The sequence below is a fragment of the Schistocerca cancellata genome, chromosome 5, assembly GCF_023864275.1.
Source record: "Schistocerca cancellata isolate TAMUIC-IGC-003103 chromosome 5, iqSchCanc2.1, whole genome shotgun sequence".
NCBI classification, from domain to species: domain Eukaryota; kingdom Metazoa; phylum Arthropoda; class Insecta; order Orthoptera; family Acrididae; genus Schistocerca; species Schistocerca cancellata.
The window spans coordinates 274,576,470-274,599,091 of NC_064630.1; the positions used below are offsets into that span (position 1 = coordinate 274,576,470).

Genomic DNA, 22,622 nt, shown 5'->3' on the forward strand with positions numbered 1-22,622 from the left:
ATAAGCCACAGCTGCAAAATACTAACACGAATTCTTTACAGACGAATGGAAAAACTAGTAGAAGCCGACCTCGGGGAAGGTCAGTTTGGATTCCGTAGAAATACTGGAACACGTGAGGCAATACTGACCTTACGACTTATCTTAGAAGAAAGATTAAGGAAAGGCACACCTACGTTTCTAGCATTTGTAGACTTACAGAAAGCTTTTGACAATGTTGACTGGAATACTCTCTTTCAAATTCTAAAGGTGGCAGGGGTAAAATACAGGGAGCGAAAGGCTATTTACAATTTGTACAGAAACCAGATGGCAGTTATAAGAGTCGAGGGACATGAAAGGGAAGCAGTGGTTGGGAAGGGCGTAAGACACGGTTGTAGCCTCTCCCCGATGTTATTCAATCTGTATATTGAGCAAGCAGTAAAGGAAACAAAAGAAAAATTCGGAGTAGGTATTAAAATCCATGGAGAAGAAATAAAAACTTTGAGGTTCGCCGATGACATTGTAATTCTGTCAGAGACAGCAAAGGACTTGGAAGAGCAGTTGAACGGATTGGATGGTGTCTTGAAGGGAAGATATAAGATGAACATCAACAAAAGCAAAACGAGGGTAATGGAATGTAGTCGAATTAAGTCGGGTGATGCTGAGGGAATTAGATTAGGAAATGAGACACATAAAGTAGTAAAGGAGTTTTGCTATTTGGGGAGCAAAATAACTGATGATGGTCGAAATAGAGAAGATATAAAATGTAGACTGGCAATGGCAAGGAAAGCGTTTCTGAAGAAGAGAAATTTGTTAACATCGAGTATAGATTTAAGTGTCAGGAAGTCATTTCTGAAAGTATTTGTATGGAGTGTAGCCATGTATGGAAGTGAAACATGGACGGTAAATAGTTTGGACAAGAGGAGAATAGAAGCTTTCGAAATGTGGTGCTACAGAAGAATGCTGAAGATTAGATGGGTAGATCACATAACTAATGAGGAAGTATTGAAGAGGATTGGGGAGAAGAGAAGTTTGTGGCACAACTTGACCAGAAGAAGGGATCGGTTGGTAGGACATTTGTATCTATGTCTTGGTAGGGCATGTTCTGAGGCATCAAGGGATCACTAATTTAGTATTGGAGGGCAGCGTGGAGGGTAAAAATCGTAGGGGGAGACCAAGTGATGAATACACTAAGCAGATTCAGAAGGATGTAGGTTGCAGTAGGTACTGGGGGATGAAGAAGCTTGCACAGGATAGAGTAGCATGGAGTGCTGCATCAAACCAGTCTCAGGACTGAAGACCACAACAACAACAACAATACCTATATGACACACCTTTTATTTTATTGCCATAATTCTACAACAGTTTAATGAAAGAGATGTAATTAAATTCTGCACCAAGTTTAATTGAGAAAGATTGTATTGTTTTGAGAGAAAATTGTACCTAAATCTAAAAATTTCATATTTTCGGGAAAACGCAATTACAGTTTTTGATAAGATCTGTTGAGTCTGCCCTTTTGGTAGAGACAATGACAGGGGCCCTGATCTGCAGCAATCCTGTGAAAGATGTTGACGCAGGCAGCTTTTCTCAGTTCTTATAAATTATTAAATTTTCTCTTTGTTTTTCTGGCCTTACTTGCGATCTAAAAAACGGATAAAATATAACTAAAATGACAATGTTACTTCTTGAAATTAATGCATCTGCTTCAAATAAATGCCACGAGTAAAACGTAAACGATACAGTGAAATGGTGTTCAGCTGCTACTAGAGTTATACTCTAACTAAACTAAGCGTCTAAGGTTCTTGGTTTTGGTACACTACATAAATTACGTTGTAAATAATAAGTTTACTGGTAGTGTTAGGTAGGGAAAGGATCATAAATGAATGTGTAAGAGAGAAATTGGGAGCTGACGACTTCTCTTTGCTTCTTTTTTTATTTTGGACGTAACTAGAAACGCACATCATTCAGTGTTAGTCCACTGTGTATTTTCTGTCCTTTAAGTAATAAAAATTATTGATCACGTAACTTTTGCGCGTTTTTTTATAACCAAAGCAATTACTTCTGAAGCTAGTACAGTTTACATGCAAAAACATGAAAAATACATGTAACTGTTGTTATTTTGCATTCAATAGAATGTTCTCCATCTTGATGAAAGGCAAGAGTTTCCAGTTTTGATAAATGCGAAAGTTGTTTACGAATAATAGAAACACGTTTTATATAACTTTGACGATCTATTGAATCAATGTTTGATATACAGGGTGTTACAAAAAGAATATACGTATTTCGAATTCATATAGTTATTAAACTTTAAGACATACGAATATGGAACTTTACACACATATTTACGAACCTCTCAAGTTCAGATTATAGATGTTCAATATGTCCTCCGTCAACGACACGAACAATATAACATCGATACTCAAATTCCTCCCATACTCGGGCAAGCATGTGCTTCATCACTGGTGTTATGGCAGTATGGATCCAGTTCTTCAACTCTTCCAGGTTCTGTGGGAGTGGTGGTACATAAACGTTCTTTAACGATACTCCACAGGAAGAAGTCAGAGGGTATCAAATCCGGTGACCGTGGAGCCCAGCTAAGACATGCCAAGTCGCCTGCTCCTTGACGACCAATCCAACGGTTCGGTAGAGTTTCATTACGATATTCACGCACTTGGCTACACCAGTGAGGGGGTGCCCCGTCTTGTTGAAAAATGAAGTTGTCTTCGTGCAGCCTCAGAAACAACCAGTTTTGTAACATAGCGAGATACTGCTGACCATTAACCGCGTTTCCATCAAAGAAGAATGGGCCATAAACAGATGATCGGGGTATCGCACAACACACATTGACTTTGGGCGAATCTCGTACATGTTCAATGGCTGCATGTGGATTATGTAGGCCCCAAATTTGAACATTGTGTTTGTTTACCTGACCACTAACATGGAAAGTTGCTTCATCACTGAACACGATGCGTTGTGCGAAAGTGTTATCATGGTCAGTAGCATCAAGAATCTCGTTACAAAATGCCACATGTTTGCGTTTGTCATCAGGACGAAGAGCTTGTAACAGCTGTAACTTGTACGGCTTCTTAACCAACCGACGTCTCAAAACACACCAAATTGTTGTTGTAGGCAGTTGTAACTCCCAAGTGGCATGTCGAGTTGATTTTAAAGAACTACGTTGGAAAGCAGTTTGAATTCGTGCAACATTTTCTTCAAAAATGGCTCTGAGCACTATGGGACTTAACATCTATGGTCATCAGTCCCCTAGAACTTAGAACTACTTAAACCTAACTAACCTGAGGACAGCACACAACACCCAGCCATCACGAGGCAGAGAAAATCCTGACCCCGCCGGGAATCGAACCCGGGAACCCGGGCGTGGGAAGCGAGAACGCTACCGCACGACCACGAGATGCGGGCAAACAACATTTTCTTCAGAAACACAATGGCGGCTAGGGCTCTTTACCTTACATATACATCCTGTACCTAGAAACTGCTGATACCATCAGCGAATGTTCCACCCACTGGGAAGATCAGTTTGGTATCCCAACCTGCAACATCTTTGCACTGTAATCACGGAAACGTACTTCGCAAACTCAAGCGCACAAAATGATTTCTGCTGCGGAGTAGCCATTTTAAACATACGACGGTTACCAGGAAATACAGAAGACAACTGACATTTAGCGGCTATTAATATAAACTAGACTGTGTATTTGTTTCTCCAATAGCCGAGTCGAGGCGCAGCGATCGATAGTTTGGACAGAATAATACTTTGTAATATGCATATTCTTTTTTAAACACCCTGTACTTTTGCTTTACTTTCTTTACCTTTCTGTTGACGAAACTGCTTTTTCTTGTACTACTCGCTTTTAAATTCTAGAGGTGGCGGAAGTAAAATACATGGAGCGAAAGGCTATTTACAATTTGTGCAAAAACCAGATGGCATTTATAAGAGTCGAGGTGCATGAAAGGAGAGCAGTGGTTGGGAAAGGAGTGAGACAGGGCTGTAGCTTATCCCCGATGTTATTCAATCTGTATATTGAGCAAGCAGTAAAGGAAACAAAAGAAAACTGCGGAGTAGGAATTAAAGTCCGTGGAGAAGAAATAAAAGCTTTGAGGTTCACCAGTGACATTGTAACTCTGTCACAGACAGCAAAGGACTTGGAAGAGCAGTTGAACGGAATGGACAGTGTCTTGAAAGGAGGATATAAGATGAACATCAACAAAAGCAAAACGAGGATAATGGAATGCAGTCGAATTAAGTCGGGTGATGCTGAGGGAATTAGATTAGGAAATGAGCACTTAAAGTAGTAGAGGAGTTTTGCTATTTGGGGAGAAAAATAACTGATTGTGGTCGAAGTAGAGAGGATACAAAATTTAGACTGGAAATTGCAAGGAAAGCGTTTCTGAAGAAGAGAAATTTGTTAACATCAGGTATAGATTTAAGTGTCAGGAAGTCGTTTCTGAAAGTATTTGTATTGAGTGTAGCCATTTATGGAAGTGAAATGTGGACGATAAATAGTCTGGACAAGAAGAGAATAGAAGCTTTCGAAATGTGGTGCTACAGAAGAATGCTGAAGATTAGATGGGTAGATCACATAACTAATGAGGAGGTATTGAATAGAATTGGGGAGAAGAGGAGTTCGTGGGACAACTTAACTAGAAGAAGGGATCGGTTGGTAGGACATGTTCTGAGGCATCAAGGGATCACCAATTTAGTATTGGAAGGCAGCGTGGAGGGTAAAAATCGTAGAGGGAGACCAAGAGATGAATACACTAAGCAGATTCAGAAGGATGTAGTTTGCATTAGGTACAGGGAGATGAAGAAGCTTGCACAGGATAGAGTAGCATGGAGAGCTGCATCAAACCAGTCTCTGGATTGAAGATCACAACTACATATGATAAACCTGTATTTTTTTGAAATTTTACTACAACATCGCTGTATTTCACGTTACAAACCAACAATTTTCGAATAAAACTAGAATTTAACAGTGACAGTTTCAATTTTCCTATAAATACGGTTTGCTTATGGTAGTCTACGGTAGTCTACAGTAGTTTTAAAAGTGTAGCTGTTACTTACAATTGCTTGGCATTGCGGTGACCAACTTGAAAAGCAATAGCTGAAGAATAAATAAAGACAAAGTCTGTTGCAGCCGGGATAAACACAGCTGAACTGAAGGAATGGAGTGTGTCGTAGTCTAGAGAATGCTCTCTCTTTCCTGTCGACATGCGCCCAACATACAAATTCCATACATGTACCGGGTGATCAATTTGAAAACTTAATAAACCACGGAGTAATGTAGATAGAGAGGTAAAAATTCACACACATGCTTGGAATGACATGGGGTTTTATTAGAATCACCCCTTATTGCTAGACATGTGAAAGATCTCTTGCGCGCGTCGTTCGGTGATGATCGTGTGCTCAGCCGCCACTTTCGTCATGCTTGGCCTCCCAGGCCCCCAGACCTCAGTCCGTGCGATTATTGGCTTTGGGGTTACCTGAAGTCGCAAGTGTATCGTGACCGACCGACATCTCTAGGGATGCTGAAAGACAACATTCGACGCCAATGCCTCACCATGCGTCTGGACATGCTTTACAGTGCTGTTCACAACATTATTCCTCGACTACAGCTATTGTTGAGGAATGATGGTGGACATATTGAGCATTCCCTGTAAAGAACATCATCTTTGCTTTGTCTTACTTTGTTATGTTAATTATTGCTATTCTGATCAGATGAAGCGCAATCTGTCGGACATTTTGTGAATTTTTGTATTTTTTTGGTTCTAATAAAACCCCATGTAATTCCAAGCATGTGTGTCAATTTGTACCTCTCTATCTACATTATTCCGTGATTTATTCAGTTTTCAAATTTATACTGACTTTTTGATCACCCGGTACTTAGTTGCTGATAGGTTTTCCGAGCTGTATGGCCGTGACCGAGTTTGCAGCTCGTGGTCGTGCGGTAGCGTTCTCGCTTCCCACGCCCGGGTTCCCGGGTTCGATTCCAGGCGGGGTCAGGGATTTTCTCTGCCTCGTGATGACTGGGTGTTGTGTGTGATGTCCTTAGGTTAGTTAGGTTTAAGTAATTCTAAGTTCTAGGGGACTGATGACCATAGATGTTAAGTCCCATAGTGCTCAGAGCCAGCCGTGACCGAGGAAACTTTTCGGTCCCTAACGTTTCGTCCAGAACTGCGCTGGGCATCTTCGGAGGTGCTCCTGACGACCGAGTCTTACCGAGGACAGGAATGAGGCAAGATTCAGCGTCACGAGGATAATCTGCGATGTCCATCGCAGATCTGGACTAAATGTCAGGAACCGAAAAGTTTCCTCGACCACGGCCATATAGCCCGGACGACTCATTAGCAACTATGACATCCGGTGGTCAAGCCTTCATTGTATATCATAGATATTCTTGATCAGGAGGGAGTGGGGTATAATTTGACACAGTAAGAAGTATCGTTATTTCACCGGATATTCACTTTCTGATTCTCTTAATGGGGTGAGTGAAGTGTTGTGATGTGAGCCACTCTGCGGCGTGTTGCAGGTGTGAGCCGCTGTGAACCACGGGCGCGTGCCGACCCGCCCCCGCCCGCCGCCCGCTCCCCATGCGGACATCGCTGCAGCTGCACAGGATAGGCAGAGCACCCCGCAAAAAGAAGACCACCGACCCCCCGCGCCACCTTCCGCGTCTCGCCGCGTGCCCAGCGCTGCCCTGAGATGGCTGACGGACGCAGGAAGCTGTCGCTCATGGTGCCGCTGCGCAAGGCCAGCATCGTAAGTACCGCTCTCTCGTCTACTCTGTATCTGGTGTGTAAGCGAGCGAGCGTATGTGTGTGTGTGTGTGTGTGTTCTAACAGGAGAGCTGCTGTACTCCTCACAGGCAGCAGCGCACCATCATCGCCGATTTGAGGAAGCACGATACCGTAGTGTACACCGTAGTTCCATTAACGTTTGCCTTTCAACAGTAAAAGTTCAACGAAACAGCCACCACATCGTTTCTAAATACCTGAATACAATCCTGCTGGGTGTTAGGCGCCGTCATTTTGAAACTAAAAACAACTCTTTAACAGCGACGTTTCCACCGTGTTTGCAGCGGTCCTCTACAGTCCCATAAAGTCACTGATAAAGATAGTCGAAACCCAAAAAGATTTTATAAAAAATGACTTCGATTTTGGGAGCCTATGAACGTACCGGGTGATCAAAAAGTCAGTATAAATTTGAAAACTGAATAAATCACGGAATAATGTAGATAGAGAGGTACAAATTGACACACATGCTTGGAATGACATGGGGTTTATTATAACCAAAGAAATACAAACGTTCAAAAAATATCCGACAGATGGCGCTTCATCTGGTCAGAATAGCAATAATTAGCATAACAAAGTAAGACAAAGCAAAGATGATGTTCTTTACGGGAAATGCTCAATATGTCCACCATAATTCCTCAACAATAGCTGTAGTCGAGGAATAATGTTGTCAACAGAACTGTAAAGCATGTCCGGAGTTATGGTGAGGTGTTGGCGTCGGATGTTGTCTTTCAGCATCCCTAGAGATGTCGGTCGATCACGATACACTTGCGACTTCAGGTAACCCCAAAGCCAATAATCGCACGGACTGAGGTCTGGGGACCTCGGAGGCCAAGCATGACGAAAGTGTCGGCTGAGCACACGATCATCACTAAACGACGCGTGCAAGAGATCTTTCACGCGTCTAGCAATACTTTTTTTTTGTTCTAATAAAACCCCATGTCATTCCAAGCAAGTGTGTCAATTTTTAGCTCTCTATCTACATTATTCCGTGGTTTATTAAGTTTTCAAATTTACACTGAATTTTGGATCACCCGGTATATCTTCACATTTTTATTTGCAGTTTCAATATTTTGTTGATACACGACCAGCAAACTTTTGTAATATTTTTTGAAGCGTTTCTTGAAAAATCTGTCTTAGTTGCAGTACACACGTTTGACGACTGTATTAGAACCAAGTGGTTCATGCTCAGGCCTAATCTACTGAGGCTACAAAAAGCAGTACAAAGCTGTCAGCGAATAGTGAATACAAATGTAGAATTACAGTATGTTCGGTTCAATTGTAACAGAAATTAATTATTTGAATTCAGACGTACTAGCACTGACAGTGTCTGATCTTAAAAACGATCATCAAAAAGTGCCAATACATGCTTTACAAAGTAATCGTAGATGACTGTCACAATCAATGAACCTACTTAGCAAGTCAGAATCAAACTGCTTCTAATCAGGTTGTGCCACAAACTTATGTTCTCCCCAATTCCGTTCAGTGCCTCCTCATTAGTTACGTAATCTACTCATTTTATCTTCAGCATTCTTCTGTAGCACTACATTTGACAGCTCCTATTCTCTTCTTGCCTAAACTTTCTGGTGTCCATGTTTCATTTCCATACATGGTTACACTCCATACAAATACTTTCAAAAAAGATTTCCCAACACTTAAATCTATATTAGATGTTAACCAATTTATCTTGTACAAAAAATCTTTTCTTGCCTTTGCCATACTACATTCTGTACTTCACATCTTGCTACCCAAATAACAAAACTCTTATACTACTTTAACTGTCTCGTTTCGTAATGTAATGCCCTCATCATCATCTGATTTAATTCGACTACATTCCATCATCCTTGTTTTGCTTTTCTTGATGTTCATCTAATACTTTCCTTTCAAGACGATGTCTGTTCTGTTCAACTGCTCTTCCAAGTCCTTTGCTGTCTCTGACAGAATTGCAATGTCAGTGGCAAACAAAGTTCTTATTTCTCCTCCCTTAACTTTAATTCCTACTCCAATTTTTTTTGCTCAATATACAAATTGAATAACGTCGGGGATAAGATTCAACCCTGTCTCACTCCCTTCTCAACCACTAATGCCCTTTCGTGCATCTTGACTCTTACAACTGCCGTCTGCTTTCTGTACAAGTTGTAAATAGTGTTTCTCTCCCATTTTACTCCAGATAACGCCAGGATTTCAAACAGTGTTCCAGTCACCATTGTCAAAAGCTTTCTCTAATCTTTAAATTCTCTAAACGTAGGCTGTATTGGCCTGCAGTTTGATTCTGACTTGCAAAGTAGATTGAGACAGTCATCTATGATTTCTTCGTAAAGCATATATTGGCACTTTGATGGTCGTTTTTAAGATCAGACACTGTCAATGCTAGTATATCTGAATTTAAGTAATTAATTTCTGTTACATTTGAACTGTTCGTATTGTAATTCTACATCTTGTATTCACTGTTCACTGAAAACTATGTAATATTTTCGTAGTCTCAGCAGGTCAGGCTTGAGAATGAACCAGCTGATTCGAAACTGGTTGCCAAACAATTGTACTTCAGTTGAGACAGATTTGTTAATAAACGCCTCATGAGCATCACATTCTTGTTCGAGTGTTTCGTGCCTGTTTCCAATAATTACAGTTTATATTCTCGAAAGCTATTACTGACTAAAAGGTGACACTCATTTCAGCTAGCTGCAGATCTACATGGAAAGAGAAAAGCAGAAGATTTGTAATTTATTTAAATCGTCTAGGTAATCAGGTAATTAAGGAGTAAAATTTAATACTAATAACGTATTGTTTCAACATTCTTGTTATCAATAAGCGTACTCATGTCGGGAGTGTGTGTAGTAGGTGTCACAATATGACAAAACATGATGTAACACTGCCTGGGAATGATATGCTGATAAAAGCTGTTACAGCTGCCAATATTTTTCGTTATTGATCTACCGGCGTCGCCCTCTTGTGGACACGTATCTAATCTTTTGTAGTTGCTCGTGTTTCCGAAAACGCTCCGAGGAACCGTGTAAGACATATTTCCAATTTTTGCACTCCATTTAATGAGTCAGGAAAAATGGCTTGAGAAAAAAGGAGTTTTGTTATAACGATCCTGTTAAGAACTGAGCCTGAAGCTGATATTACTATCCTAATGAAAGAGAAGCTACTATTTTACATTTATTGATCCTCCATTAACTTTGAGGTTCTGTTTCTATAGTAACGGCGTTTTTCTTGTAAAGTGTACGTGAGAGAAATTAAAGTATTCGTATTTCCAAAAAATTTATCCATTTTTAGATATTTTTTTTATCTTTTAAAATATGATTATTAAGTTCTGTGTCAAAGGAAGTGAGAAGTAAAACATAATGCTTGCAATCTGTAACGAGTGTGTATTAAATGTCACAGTGTGACAAAACATAATGTAACACTGCCTGGGAATGATATGCTGATAAAAGTTGTTACAGCTGCCAATATTTTTCGTTATTGATCTACCGGCGTCGCCCAATGTGGACACGTATCTAATCATTTCTAGCTGCTCGTGTCTCCGAAAATCCTCAAAGGAACCGTTTAAGATATATTTCCAATTTTTACACTCCGCTTAATGAGTCAGGAAAAAATACCTCGAGAAAAAAGAAATATCATTTTGTTATAACGACCCTGTCAAGAGACAAAAGCCTGAAGCAGATATTACCTTCCTAATGAATGAGCAGCTATTATTTTACATTTAGTGATCCTCTATTAGCTTACCTGTACGACAGCTGGTGAAAACTTCCCTTGTTTCCCTATAGCTTTCAGGTTCTGTTTCGTTAGTAATGGCGTCTTTCTTGTGAAGCGCACGGGAGAGAAATAAAGACATTGTTATTTCCACAAACTTTATCCATTTTTAGAGTTTTTTTAATCTTCTATAAGTAATGACGCATTAAATAATATAAATATGTGATTATTAATTTCTGTATCAAAGGAAGTGAGAAGTAAAACACAATGCTTGCAGTCAGTAACGATCGCTAATTTACTGGTTCTTGTTTTCCTTACATTACTCATGATAAGCATATATGGACAAGAAAAGCTCTGCCAGGCACGGGAGCAGTGTTTCAGAATGACGAAATCATTAATGTATTCGTTACACTCGTGGAAGATAAAGGAGTCATCATACTTACATCAGACTGCAGAAATTATTGTACGTGTCACAGAACAAGCATGTACATAATTGCATCAGCTTAGAATTAAACAAAATTCAGAACCAAAGATCGCACGTCAAGTATGCGTACAAAAAAAAAAAAGAAAGTAGCCGCAGTATTTCACTTTTTCAGGCATCATGTATTACGTGTATTGCTACTCATTTAGCTCTGTGATGAATCAAAATAATACCTCATTTTACATTTTTCATCGGCATGAAAGATACTTAAGTGCTTGCTGTGATGCTTCTTGTGACATGAATGTGTCTGTGATACGACAAAAATAATGATTCGTGTTAGTTTACAATACTGTAACATAAATGTATTAGACGTTTCTTGGTGACAATATGAAGAGCAAATGGAACATCTGAAAGAAAAAAAGAGCAAAGATTGAAACAGATTTTACGGGAAGGGGCCAGAAACTGTGAGCTATCGATTTCGATGAACTTAGTTGGGGGACGCTCAAAAATAACTCATGTAAACAAGCTTAGATCACTGGGTATCCATTTTTGAAACCATCCAGTTTGAATGTCATACACAGAATCAATTTGGGTCCAGGTGGAATCGTTAAAACACTCGAAAACAAGGAAAACATCTGCGGCGCAGCTTAAGAGTTTCGAGAAATCGAAGACAGTGATTTAGATGCGTTGCAGATGTGTTTTACTGGGAGCGTTGCCCAAGTGGGCTAAGGCCTGTGTTCAGATCACAGTCAACTCTCTGTGCACGCGGGCTCGAATCGCAGTTCTTTTAACATTTTTTACTCTTCGGTCAATGAAAACTGATACGGAATTGAACCAAAACTGAACATAAACTTCCAGAAATCGGGAAAAAGTTTAATACCAAATGTACTTTGTATTTTGTAATTGACTTCACCTGATAATGTAACTAACGTTACGAAACGGTGGTGGTTCTACATTAAGTAATCATACAGTTGCAGCGATGTTTTTATTCAAGAAGATACTTAAATAACATAAATTTCGCTGTTAAGCTTTTCCGCTACGGAAGTTTAAGAATTTGTTCAATATATATACAAAAAACTGCAACCAGTCATGTTTTTAATTTCACTGTGAAGGACGAAAAATATGGAATCAATCTACGTGCCCATGAACCCTGATAAGACTGATAGATGCTAGATGCATACTTTTTTTTTAAATTTAATCAATCTATCTGGACTAATATTTATACATTATATCTTGAAAAGGGTTGTTTCATATTTTGGAATGACTGTCTTTCAATTCAGTAGCAACATTTCAGACATATTAGCTAGTGTAAAAAGTAAGATACGACTGATCTGAACCTCGAATCTTTCTCTAGCTGCTGTTCCATATGCCACGCCAATTTTCAGCCTTTGGACACTTCACGCAGTCACTGGTGTCAGTTACTTCCTATCATTATACTGTTTTCAGTGTAGAACTCATATTTAAAAAAACAAATCTGAGACAGCTTATTATTCTTGCACAGAAATGCTGGAAATCTGCCTGTATACAAGATGAGATTAATTAAACAGGTCGTACAGTGGCTATAAGCATTGTATCGGTTCTCCTAGTGAGGGAAGCGGAGTAACAATACGCTAACGCATTGTGCCATCTCCCCCTCTCCTCCCCCCCCCCCCCCCCCCCCCATTTAGAACTATCTGTATTGCATGCGCGCACATGCATACTGGAGGTATTCATTACTTTTCAGCTGGCGTATTTAGACGGATTCCTGGGTTTTTAGAGACAAGATATCGGCAGTTTTGTTACCGTTTATCGGTCCTGTTGGAATCTATCTCATGGCCGCCACCGTACAGCGGTTTAGCGGTGTAACAGCTTACTGATCGATGCTGCCACCATAGGAGTCACTTCACCGTGCGTCGACACCAGTTTATCAGACCTTCGTCTTCTCAAGTGTTAACAGGCGCTATCTCAGCTGGTTTACAGCAATTACACTATCTAGAGGTGTTCCCTGCTTATTACAGTAATTGGCACTACCACGAAAAGATATTATCACCCTCACAGTGCGAATGTGCGGCGAAATTATAATAAAATGTTAACCCAAAATTTTCCTTTCGTTGAAGTTTGTTTCCAAATTATCAACATGATTTACGAGGTTTTAATGAAACAGTACGGCAAAAAAGTAAACTCTGGAATTGTTGGGCCACATTGTAAATAATTAAGAAGTATCGTAATACTCATATAATAAGTCACATACTTTCTTTTTCGATGTTAATATATGGTACTGATAATGGGTTCCCACTATCCAAATTTTGTTTCGTAAAACACTATTTTCTATATTTTCATCTAAACAACTTTTTGCACCTCGAGGCCATCATCAGAGAGTTCCCCAAAGTTTGTTTATTTGGAGTTAAACATCGGCGAAAGTTATATTGTTTCAGTCTGAATTTAGGCCTATGCTGGTACTGCTGCTAAGAAGTCTATGGTTTTTTTTTTTTTCAACTTCTTATCATATTAAGCGGTACTCGGCTAACTACAGCTCATTTTCATCAGTTTTAGCGAACAGCGTGCAGCTGAAAAAACATGGTGTTTTTGACGATATGTAGAAGAAAAGCGATGGTTAACGGAGAGTATAAAGCAGTGTTTTGCAATAAAAAGTCTGGATAGTATACAAAATGTAAAGATATGAAGAGTTACTAATTTCCGATTTTTCGTAACAACTGCTTTATTTCCTACTCCAAAATTTTTCTTCGGTTTCCTTTACGGCTTGCTCAATGTACAGATTGAATAACATCGGCGAAAGGTTATAAAGTTGTTTCACTCCCTTCTCAGCCATTGCTTCCCGTTCATGCCCCTCGACTCTTTTATAATTGCCGTCTGGTTTCTGTACAAGTTGTAAATAGTCTTTCTCTCCTATTTTACACCAGGTGCCACCAAAATTTTCAAAGAGAGTATTCCTGTCAAAAGTGTTAAAGGTTTCTCTAAGTCTACAAAGGCTATAACCGTAGGTTTGCCTTTCTTTAACCTACATTCTAAGATAAGTCCTAGAGCCAGTAATGCTTCGCGTGTTGCTATTTTTCTTCGAAAACAAAACTGATCTTCCCCCAGGTCGGCTTCTAACAGTTTTTTCATTCTTCTGTAAAGAATTTGTGTTAGCATTTTGCAACCATGGTTTTTTAAACCGATTTATTAAACTGGTAATTGGGTAATATTCACACCTGTCACAACATACTTTCTTTGGAATTGAGATTATTACGTTTCTCTTGAAGTCTGAAGTTATTTCGCCTGTCTCACAGGTATATGCAGATGATATCTCAGAGGTCATTTAGTTTGCAACCAACAAAAAGTAGCAGTCATTACCAAATGCCGTCTCTTCATAAATTTCTCGAAATGTAGATATACATACTTACATACATTGCAGTGAGTATAACATTCAGCATGGGTAGACTGGACTACGTTCCACAGAGTAACGAAACGCATGTCTATCATGGAGCAACCCTGACGCATCTCAGCTAGAGACACGATTTGCAAACAACAGTGATGTATTTCCTACCGCAGAATCAGAGCAGAAGGACCAAATTGAACACGCCTCCCTCTCTCCCCCTCCTCCATCTCCCCCCTCTTCCCCCCCCCCCCCCCGGGTACGTCGCGTCGTCATTACTACCGCTGTAAGCAAGGCCGCACTGTCGTCAGTCTCAGTGCTACTGCAAATGGGTGCATATTATTGACACAAGAGGGATATACAACTACTTAACTGTTGCACTTGGTGATATAAACTCCGCGGAAAATCGGCATTGAAGGTGAACCAGATGGCACAGCCCTCTCTCTCGTACATCTGAATTGAGACAAAATGCGCTTATATTTCTAGGAAGAGTCTCTCCGTCTCATATTTCTAAAATATATTGTTCTACAATAGTACGTTTTTTCTATCATTGTTCTATTGAACAGTTATTTAGTTCTGTCGTTTTGAGTGCTGTTGACCGAGACGTCTTGCCCTTTAAAGACAAATCAAGTTTTGTCTTTTGTCGTGTTCCTGTACTAGGGCGAAATGTCACTGCCCCTGTTCAGTGTTTCACTGCTGCTTCCATCACGCGTTAATATTATTTTAGTTCTGGTTACAAATTTTATGTGAAATAAATAAAAGTCGTCACCGCCAGTCAAAGCATAGTATCATTATTAAACGAGGTACGCTACCATTCTGTGATCAGTGTCATAAAAACCAGATCTCTATTCGAAGACAACGCAGCCTTATCTAATATACACTCCTGGAAATTAAAATAAGAACACCGTGAATTCATTGTCCCAGGAAGGGGAAACTTTATTGACACATTCCTGGGGTCAGATACATCACATGATCACACTGACAGAACCACAGGCACATAGACACAGGCAACAGAGCATGCACAATGTCGGCACTAGTACAGTGTATATCCACCTTTCGCAGCAATGCAGGCTGCTATTCTCCCATGGAGACGATCGTAGAGATGCTGGATGTAGTCCTGTGGAACGGCTTGCCATGCCATTTCCACCTGGCGCCTCAGCTGGACCAGCGTTCGTGCTGGACGTGCAGACCGCGTGAGACGACGCTTCATCCAGTCCCAAACATGCTCAATGGGGGACAGATCCGGAGATCTTGCTGGCCAGGGTAGTTGACTTACACCTTCTAGAGCACGTTCGGTGGCACGGGATACATGCGGACGTGCATTGTCCTGTTGGAACAGCAAGTTCCCTTGCCGGTCTAGGAATGGTAGAACGATGGGTTCGATGACGGTTTGGATGTACCGTGCACTATTCAGTGTCCCCTCGACGATCACCAGTGGTGTACGGCCAGTGTAGGAGATCGCTCCCCACACCATGATGCCGGGTGTTGGCCCTGTGTGCCTCGGTCGTATGCAGTCCTGATTGTGGCGCTCACCTGCACGGCGCCAAACACGCATACGACCATCATTGGCACCAAGGCAGAAGCGACTCTCATCGCTGAAGACGACACGTCTCCATTCGTCCCTCCATTCACGCCTGTCGCGACACCACTGGAGGCGGGCTGCACGATGTTGGGGCGTGAGCGGAAGACGGCCTAACGGTGTGCGGGACCGTAGCCCAGCTTCATGGAGACGGTTGCGAATGGTCCTCGCCGATACCCCAGGAGCAACAGTGTCCCTAATTTGCTGGGAAGTGGCGGTGCGGTCCCCTACGGCACTGCGTAGGATCCTACGGTCTTGGCGTGCATCCGTGCGTCGCTGCGGTCCGGTCCCAGGTCGACGGGCACGTGCACCTTCCGCCGACCACTGGCGACAACATCGATGTACTGTGGAGACCTCACGCCCCACGTGTTGAGCAATTCGACGGTACGTCCACCCGGCCTCCCGCATGCCCACTATACGCCCTCGCTCAAAGTCCGTCAACTGCACATACGGTTCACGTCCACGCTGTCGCGGCATGCTACCAGTGTTAAAGACTGCGGTATGCCACGGCAAACTGGCTGACACTGACGGCGGCGGTGCACGAATGCTGCGCAGCTAGCGCCATTCGACGGCCAACACCGCGGTTCCTGGTGTGTCCGCTGTGCCGTGCGTGTGATCATTGCTTGTACAGCCCTCTCGCAGTGTCCGGAGCAAGTATGGTGGGTCTGACACACCGGTGTCAATGTGTTCTTTTTTCCATTTCCAGGAGTGTACTTACAAATTCTGTGGTTTCATAAAAATAAAACAAACAGCAACCTTCTACTCTAGCTTATGAGTAATATTTCTTGATTCATTAACCATTGCAACAAAATCCAATATCATTGTTGCTCATGTGGCACAACTTTACCCTCAGAGCCAAAATAATTAAATGCAGTGCTTCGTGTTGTTCGAAGTTACAGTTGCTAATGCAATAGACATTTGTTGTCAATCAGTCCCCTAGCTTCCTCCTTGTCCTTTCCTTTCCTCTTTCGTAATTCGTTATTCGTGCTTTGCAAGCTTTAACGTGTGAACTTTTTGTATTAGTTAAGTTCTTCCCCACGAGAGCGCTACTCTCAAGAGTCAAGGATGATACGTAGATATAGGTTTACCTCACATATATGTCTTGCATAGCGCATGAAAACAATTACATTTGAAACTGATAATAATGCTCGAAAGCAAAGAAAACTGTAAGATGATTACCGGGCCACAATAACCAATGTTTATTATTGGCCTTGATGCACCACGATCTGTACTCAGGCTTAAAAATAGTTTATGTTCAATGAAAGGTACTAAAAATTTGTTGTGTTACTAAAGCCGTTCCACGTGCAAATCCACGAATTCGATGTAGTAGCTCCTTAGAAAAATACTTTTAAAATATCTGACATTGATGACTTCGTTATTCTCTTTTTAATGTACAGCGCTGTGCCCTTGGCGAGGGGTAGCTACTGCAGTGCTTGAGAGGTGTAAACAAGACCACGGGTCCGGGAAGGTGAGGTGACGAATAATCAACATTTTTTAAAACCAGATGCGTAGTGCAATCGAGATTTCAGTATCATAAAGAACAGCACCCATCTAGTTATTAACCTGATAGCATCATAGCTGGAGTACATTTGAAAGTTTGGGTCCTTTGACTGACTCCACCAGTCGCCAGCTGCGCGTTGCCAGTCAGCCCGCTAAGGAACAGACAGCATTAAAGCCTTTCGGCTGAAAATATCCTTCGCGCCAGATGGCATCTGTTTATCGTCTTTATAAATACCGGCCCGGCCTAGCACGCGAGTGAAAACCAATAAACAGTGACGCATTACGTTAGATGGGACTTCGCAATAGTTATGTTCCAGTTTTCATACTGCCGTACTGTTAATTTTCGAACAGAGTTTTACGTTAGTCACAAGAGATACAAAATAACAGAAATGAAATGGAAAAATATAACAATTTAAGACGACTTTCTCTCAGCGTACGTCGTTCTCGCAAAATAACAGAAGAATAGTGGATTAGAGGGTGCCTTCCTAGATCTAAATGAACAACAAACGGTGTTGTGTTAGAGTAGAGGATGTGCCATATTCAATACTTTCATACAGTTTACGTGTCAGTCTCATAAGGATGCACCACATCACATGCTAGAACAATGAGACGCTCGGTTACTTCAGGAATTATTAAATAAAATAACTAATGAATTAAAATAAACCAACTAATGATTTTCTCACTGGTGCAGTATTCTGGTGAGAAACTTGAATATGGGTTTAATGTTTATGAGAACAGTTTGCTTGAGTTCAACAGTTCGTTATGTACGTTGAACTCAGGCGAAGTGGGACTGGCATATCTGTAGAATTGAATGCACGAATGACTAGAGTTTTGCTTCGTCATGTCTGTCTCTATTAATGAGTTGAAGATTTATTTGACACATGTCCTTTCTTTCCAGATATGGTCCAGATACTCTTCTACTATCCGTGTATCCACTTAGTATTCTAACAGTACTATAATTTTGGGAGGTATACGAAGGAATATCATTCCTCTCACAAATTATATTCTCCTGCCTGAAATTCTTGGCACCCGTTTTGTCTTCATTTTTGTGAAAGGACTGGAGTAATTTACATTTCCAATCTACTGGTATTAAACCTATTTCCTAGATTCTTACGAGTTGGTTGGACATGTCCAGCAAGGTTAAACCCTCCTGTTACTGTTGTAACTTCTCGAGCTCTTTCGTATTTTTATTTATTTTATTTTTCTCCTTGTATAATATCTGGCGAGGTGCCAAATTTCAGTACTCTGAAACACTAATGTATCTTAGATTCCTTCTCTGTTGAGTTTGGTGCGGGGTATGTTCCTAATGCCGCGCGGGATTAGCCGAGCGGTCTTAGGCGCTGCAGTCATGTACTGTGCGGCTGATCCCGGCGCAGGTTCGAGTCCTCCGTCGGGCATGGGTGTGTGTATTTGTCCTTAGGATAATTTAGGTTAAGTAGTGTGTAGGCTTAGGGACTGATGACCGTAGCAGTTAAGTCCCATAAGATTTCACACACATTTGAACATTTTGAACATATGTTCCTAATTTTTGTTTTCATTTCGGATGTTTTGTGGAAGTCTGCCGTTACTTGAAATGTAAATTGTTCCTCGTTGAATTTCTCGTGGTATTTCTTATTCTTTCAGTTGTTGATTTTCTAATTACTTGGAAATTGTAATTTTTCATAGATTTTATTTGAATATCATTTTGTTCAACGATAGGACACTATTATCTTGAAGCTATCTTGAAGCATGTCAAAGCTTATTCTTCACCAGTTCCCACATTTGGCGTGGCGGTGTTTTGGAGACTTGACCCAAACTTTCACTATTGCTTTATTCTTTACTCACTGACAAAAATGTTAAGCACCTAGAAGTTGAGAGAGTATATGGTGATACTGCAGTAATTACGAAATCAGGTTAACTGAACAAAGAAATCGACAGCACGATCGTGCTGCTGGTTCCTTGTTAGTAGGATACTGCATCCACTTGGGCTTGGACGTGCGTATTTTTTTGGTTGGTACCGGTTCGTATAGCCGTTGTATACTCTCCCAGGTACTTTGACCCACAACTGTTGCAAGTGCCCCTCGATACCCGAAATAATTGGCACAGGGAAGGAGCCTTACACTAGTCTTATATCTGTTCTACTGAGAGAGATCTGGGAATCCAGCTAGCTAAGAGATTATTGCAACTACCTGCAGGCAGAATATGGAAAATCTTGAAGCGTTTGGACGAGCGTTGTTGTGTTGTTAACTTGTTCTGGGATACTGTCTCATGAGAAGCAACTTTTCAAGACGCAGGATGTATGAGTCGTATTGCTGTGTCTCCAGAGTTCACCGAATCTCTTCCAGAGATGAGCTGAAGTCATACTGTACGGTTCCCCAAAATGTGACACTATTGTCAACATCGGTGTGCATCTCCAAAACACTGGCAGAATGTGGTCTTTCCTCTTGGCGTTGCCATACTTGCAAACGAGAGTCATACGAGGTAGTACAGTACCGAGACTCGTCGCTGATAATGACGCGACGCTTCTTCTCGGAAGGTTTCCCGACTGCAGCATCACTGGAAAAGAAGTCGTGTTGAGTTTTTCACAGCAGTCGACGCGTGGGACTGAGATTCAGTAGCCCGTCTTTTACTTGTCTCTAGCCTGTAGTGGTTTACATGGGGTATTGAAGTAAGTTCTTTACTTGTGCTCGTATAGGCGCGGGATTTGCCGAGCGGTCTAGGGCGCTACGGCCATGGCGTGTGCGGCTGGTCCCGGCGGAGGTTCGAGTCCTCCCTCGGACATCGGTGTGTGTGTTTGTCCTTAGGATAATTTAGGTTAAGTATTGTGGAAGCTTAGGGACTGATGACCTTAGCAGTTGAGTCCCATAAGATTTCACACACATTTGAACATTTTTTTGCTCGTATGATAGACGCAGATGTTGATGGACCGCGATGTGCTTGCGCATAATATGGGAATCGTCTGATTGGGCGGGATGACTTCGGCGGCTAGATGCTGAATGAGTGTTCCGATTCAGTCCAATACCTGCCCACTCTCACAGCCGAACGCCACACATACGTGCATATTGCATGCTTAGACTAGTCTGCTGCCACATGCAAACCACAGTGACGCCTCCTTAAACTTTGTCAAGCGCTGATAGTTTTGTTGGCAATTTTGTCCCGTAAGAATAGGCAGTACTCAACATTGTTCAATTTTTACAACGAGCACGGGAGCACGTTCGTTGGGTACTATATGATGCTGAGTAACATGGTCACACGGTGCCACAACTAATGCACCTCGAAGTCCGTCCTAGACGTCATTGGTGATTATAACTATTCGTTCACATAACCGTTGATGGAATGTGTATGTCCTAAATTCCACAACTAATGCACCTCGAAGTCCGTCCTAGACGTCATTGGTGATTATAACTATTCGTTCACATAACCGTTGATGGAATGTGTATGTCCTAAATTCCACAACTAATGCACCTCGAAGTCCGTCCTAGACGTCATTGGTGATTATAACTATTCGTTCACATAACCGTTGATGGAATGTGTATGTCCTAAATTTCGTCTACATAAAACTCATTTCTTCTACATGCTTAGTTTCTTTCTTTCTTTTTTTTCAGTCATTGTAGTTTTTGTGGGAACTGGAAATAATCTTTGTAATAACAATTTTTTTTCGTTCACCGTTTCAGCATATTGGGTGATTCAAATTTATATTCTTGACCTGTTATGGTCTGTTACAATATCAATTCGTGTCTTGTCTACGTCGTCCATGATTTCATTCGGTTTTAGTGTGTATACGTTATTTTGTCACTATTTAAGATACAGGTACTGACTAGCAGTATATAAAAACTTCAAGTTCAGTCGTCTATACAGAAGTTTTTCAGTTGTAGCTTAATTTATTATTTTTATGCAAGAGGACAGGCTAAATGATAAAATGGCAAAATAATAATTCGTGAGACCTTTAGATTCCGACAGTCGCGTTATGTACTTATTCTAAAGCCAATTCCAGGCTTCATCGCCGATGAACAGCAGTCAGCATGGGTGCCTGAACCATGCTCCTGTTGTGGAGACCCATATGCAGCAAAGTTCGCTGAACGGTCATTGAGGAGACGCTGTTAGTAGCCCCTGGGTTCATATGGGTGGTCAGTTGCTCAACAGTTGCACGTCTCTTCGCCTGGTCACACCTCCGCAGCAGTCGTTAACATCTGTCGCCCATGGCCGTGGTGAACCACAGTTGCCTCGCCATTACTTTGGATAGCCCCATTTTTCCCTGCACGCTATACTTAAACGACGGTGGCACGCGAACAGTTAAAAAACAGTCGTTTCGGAAATGTTTCCACCATGGACCGGAAAACCAGTGATCATGGTTTTTTGAACGTCAGATAAATCGCTCCATCTCCGCATTACGACAACGACTGTACTATTTTCCGTGTCCCGCCGGCACGTTTTATATACCTGCAACTGCCAGTGCTCCCGCCTGCCGTCTGTGAGTAGATATTGCACGTTGACGTGCAACATGATGATGTTTTGTGATGATGTTTTGGTTGTGTGGGGCGCTCAACTGCGTGGTTATCAGCGCCCGTACAATTACCCAATCTTTCCTCAGTCCAATTTCGCCACTTTCCTGGATGATGATGAAATGATGAAGACAACACAAACACCCAGTCATCTCGAGGCAGTGAAAATCCCTGACCCCGCCGGGAATCGAACCCGGGACCCTGTGCTCGGGAAGCGAGAACGCTACCGCGAGACCACGAGCGGCGGACTGACGTGCAACATAGGCGGTGGTCACATTAGTGCGACTGGACATGTATATATTGAATTATTTGGTCTACGTATCTAATGCAGCACACCTGTCCTAACTCTCTACGATTCAGGTGTTTCCTTCTTCTTTAACTTCATTATTGCTAGTCTAGTTCCTCCTGTGCAAATGGAATCTATTCTCTTTCACATATTGCTCTAGTAATTTAGAGCGAAGATATCAATGGTACTCTGACTTCTATCGCCATATCGTCCCGCAACAGTGTTCACACTTCACTGCAGGTATTGTCCTCGTGTCATAGGATCGTCTATAGATTTATAATACTGTTTGGTCCTCAGGGAAAAAAAAAATTATCTCCTCCCGAACAGACCATGAAGGCCCAACGGTACCGACCGGCCACCGTGTCACCCTCATTTCGCAGACGTCACTGGATGCGGATACGGAGGGGCATGCGGTCAGCACACCGCTCTCCCGGCCGTACGTCAGTTTACGAGACCGAGGCCGCTACTTCTCAATCAAGTAGCTACTCTTGTTTGGTGCAACATTCCTTTGTATTGTTGTT

At 41.7% G+C, this 22,622-nt stretch overlaps 1 protein-coding gene across 1 annotated transcript in view; it reads left to right on the forward strand.

The window, feature by feature from the left end:
* LOC126187587 (band 3 anion transport protein) overlaps positions 1-22,622 on the forward strand; it is a 588,329-nt gene that overhangs the window by 50,630 nt on the left and 515,077 nt on the right. Inside the window, exon 2 of the mRNA XM_049928766.1 lies at positions 6,522-6,751. Coding sequence (XP_049784723.1) covers positions 6,695-6,751 — 57 coding nt within the window. The 5' untranslated portion in view covers positions 6,522-6,694. The remainder of the gene's footprint in view (positions 1-6,521; positions 6,752-22,622) is intronic.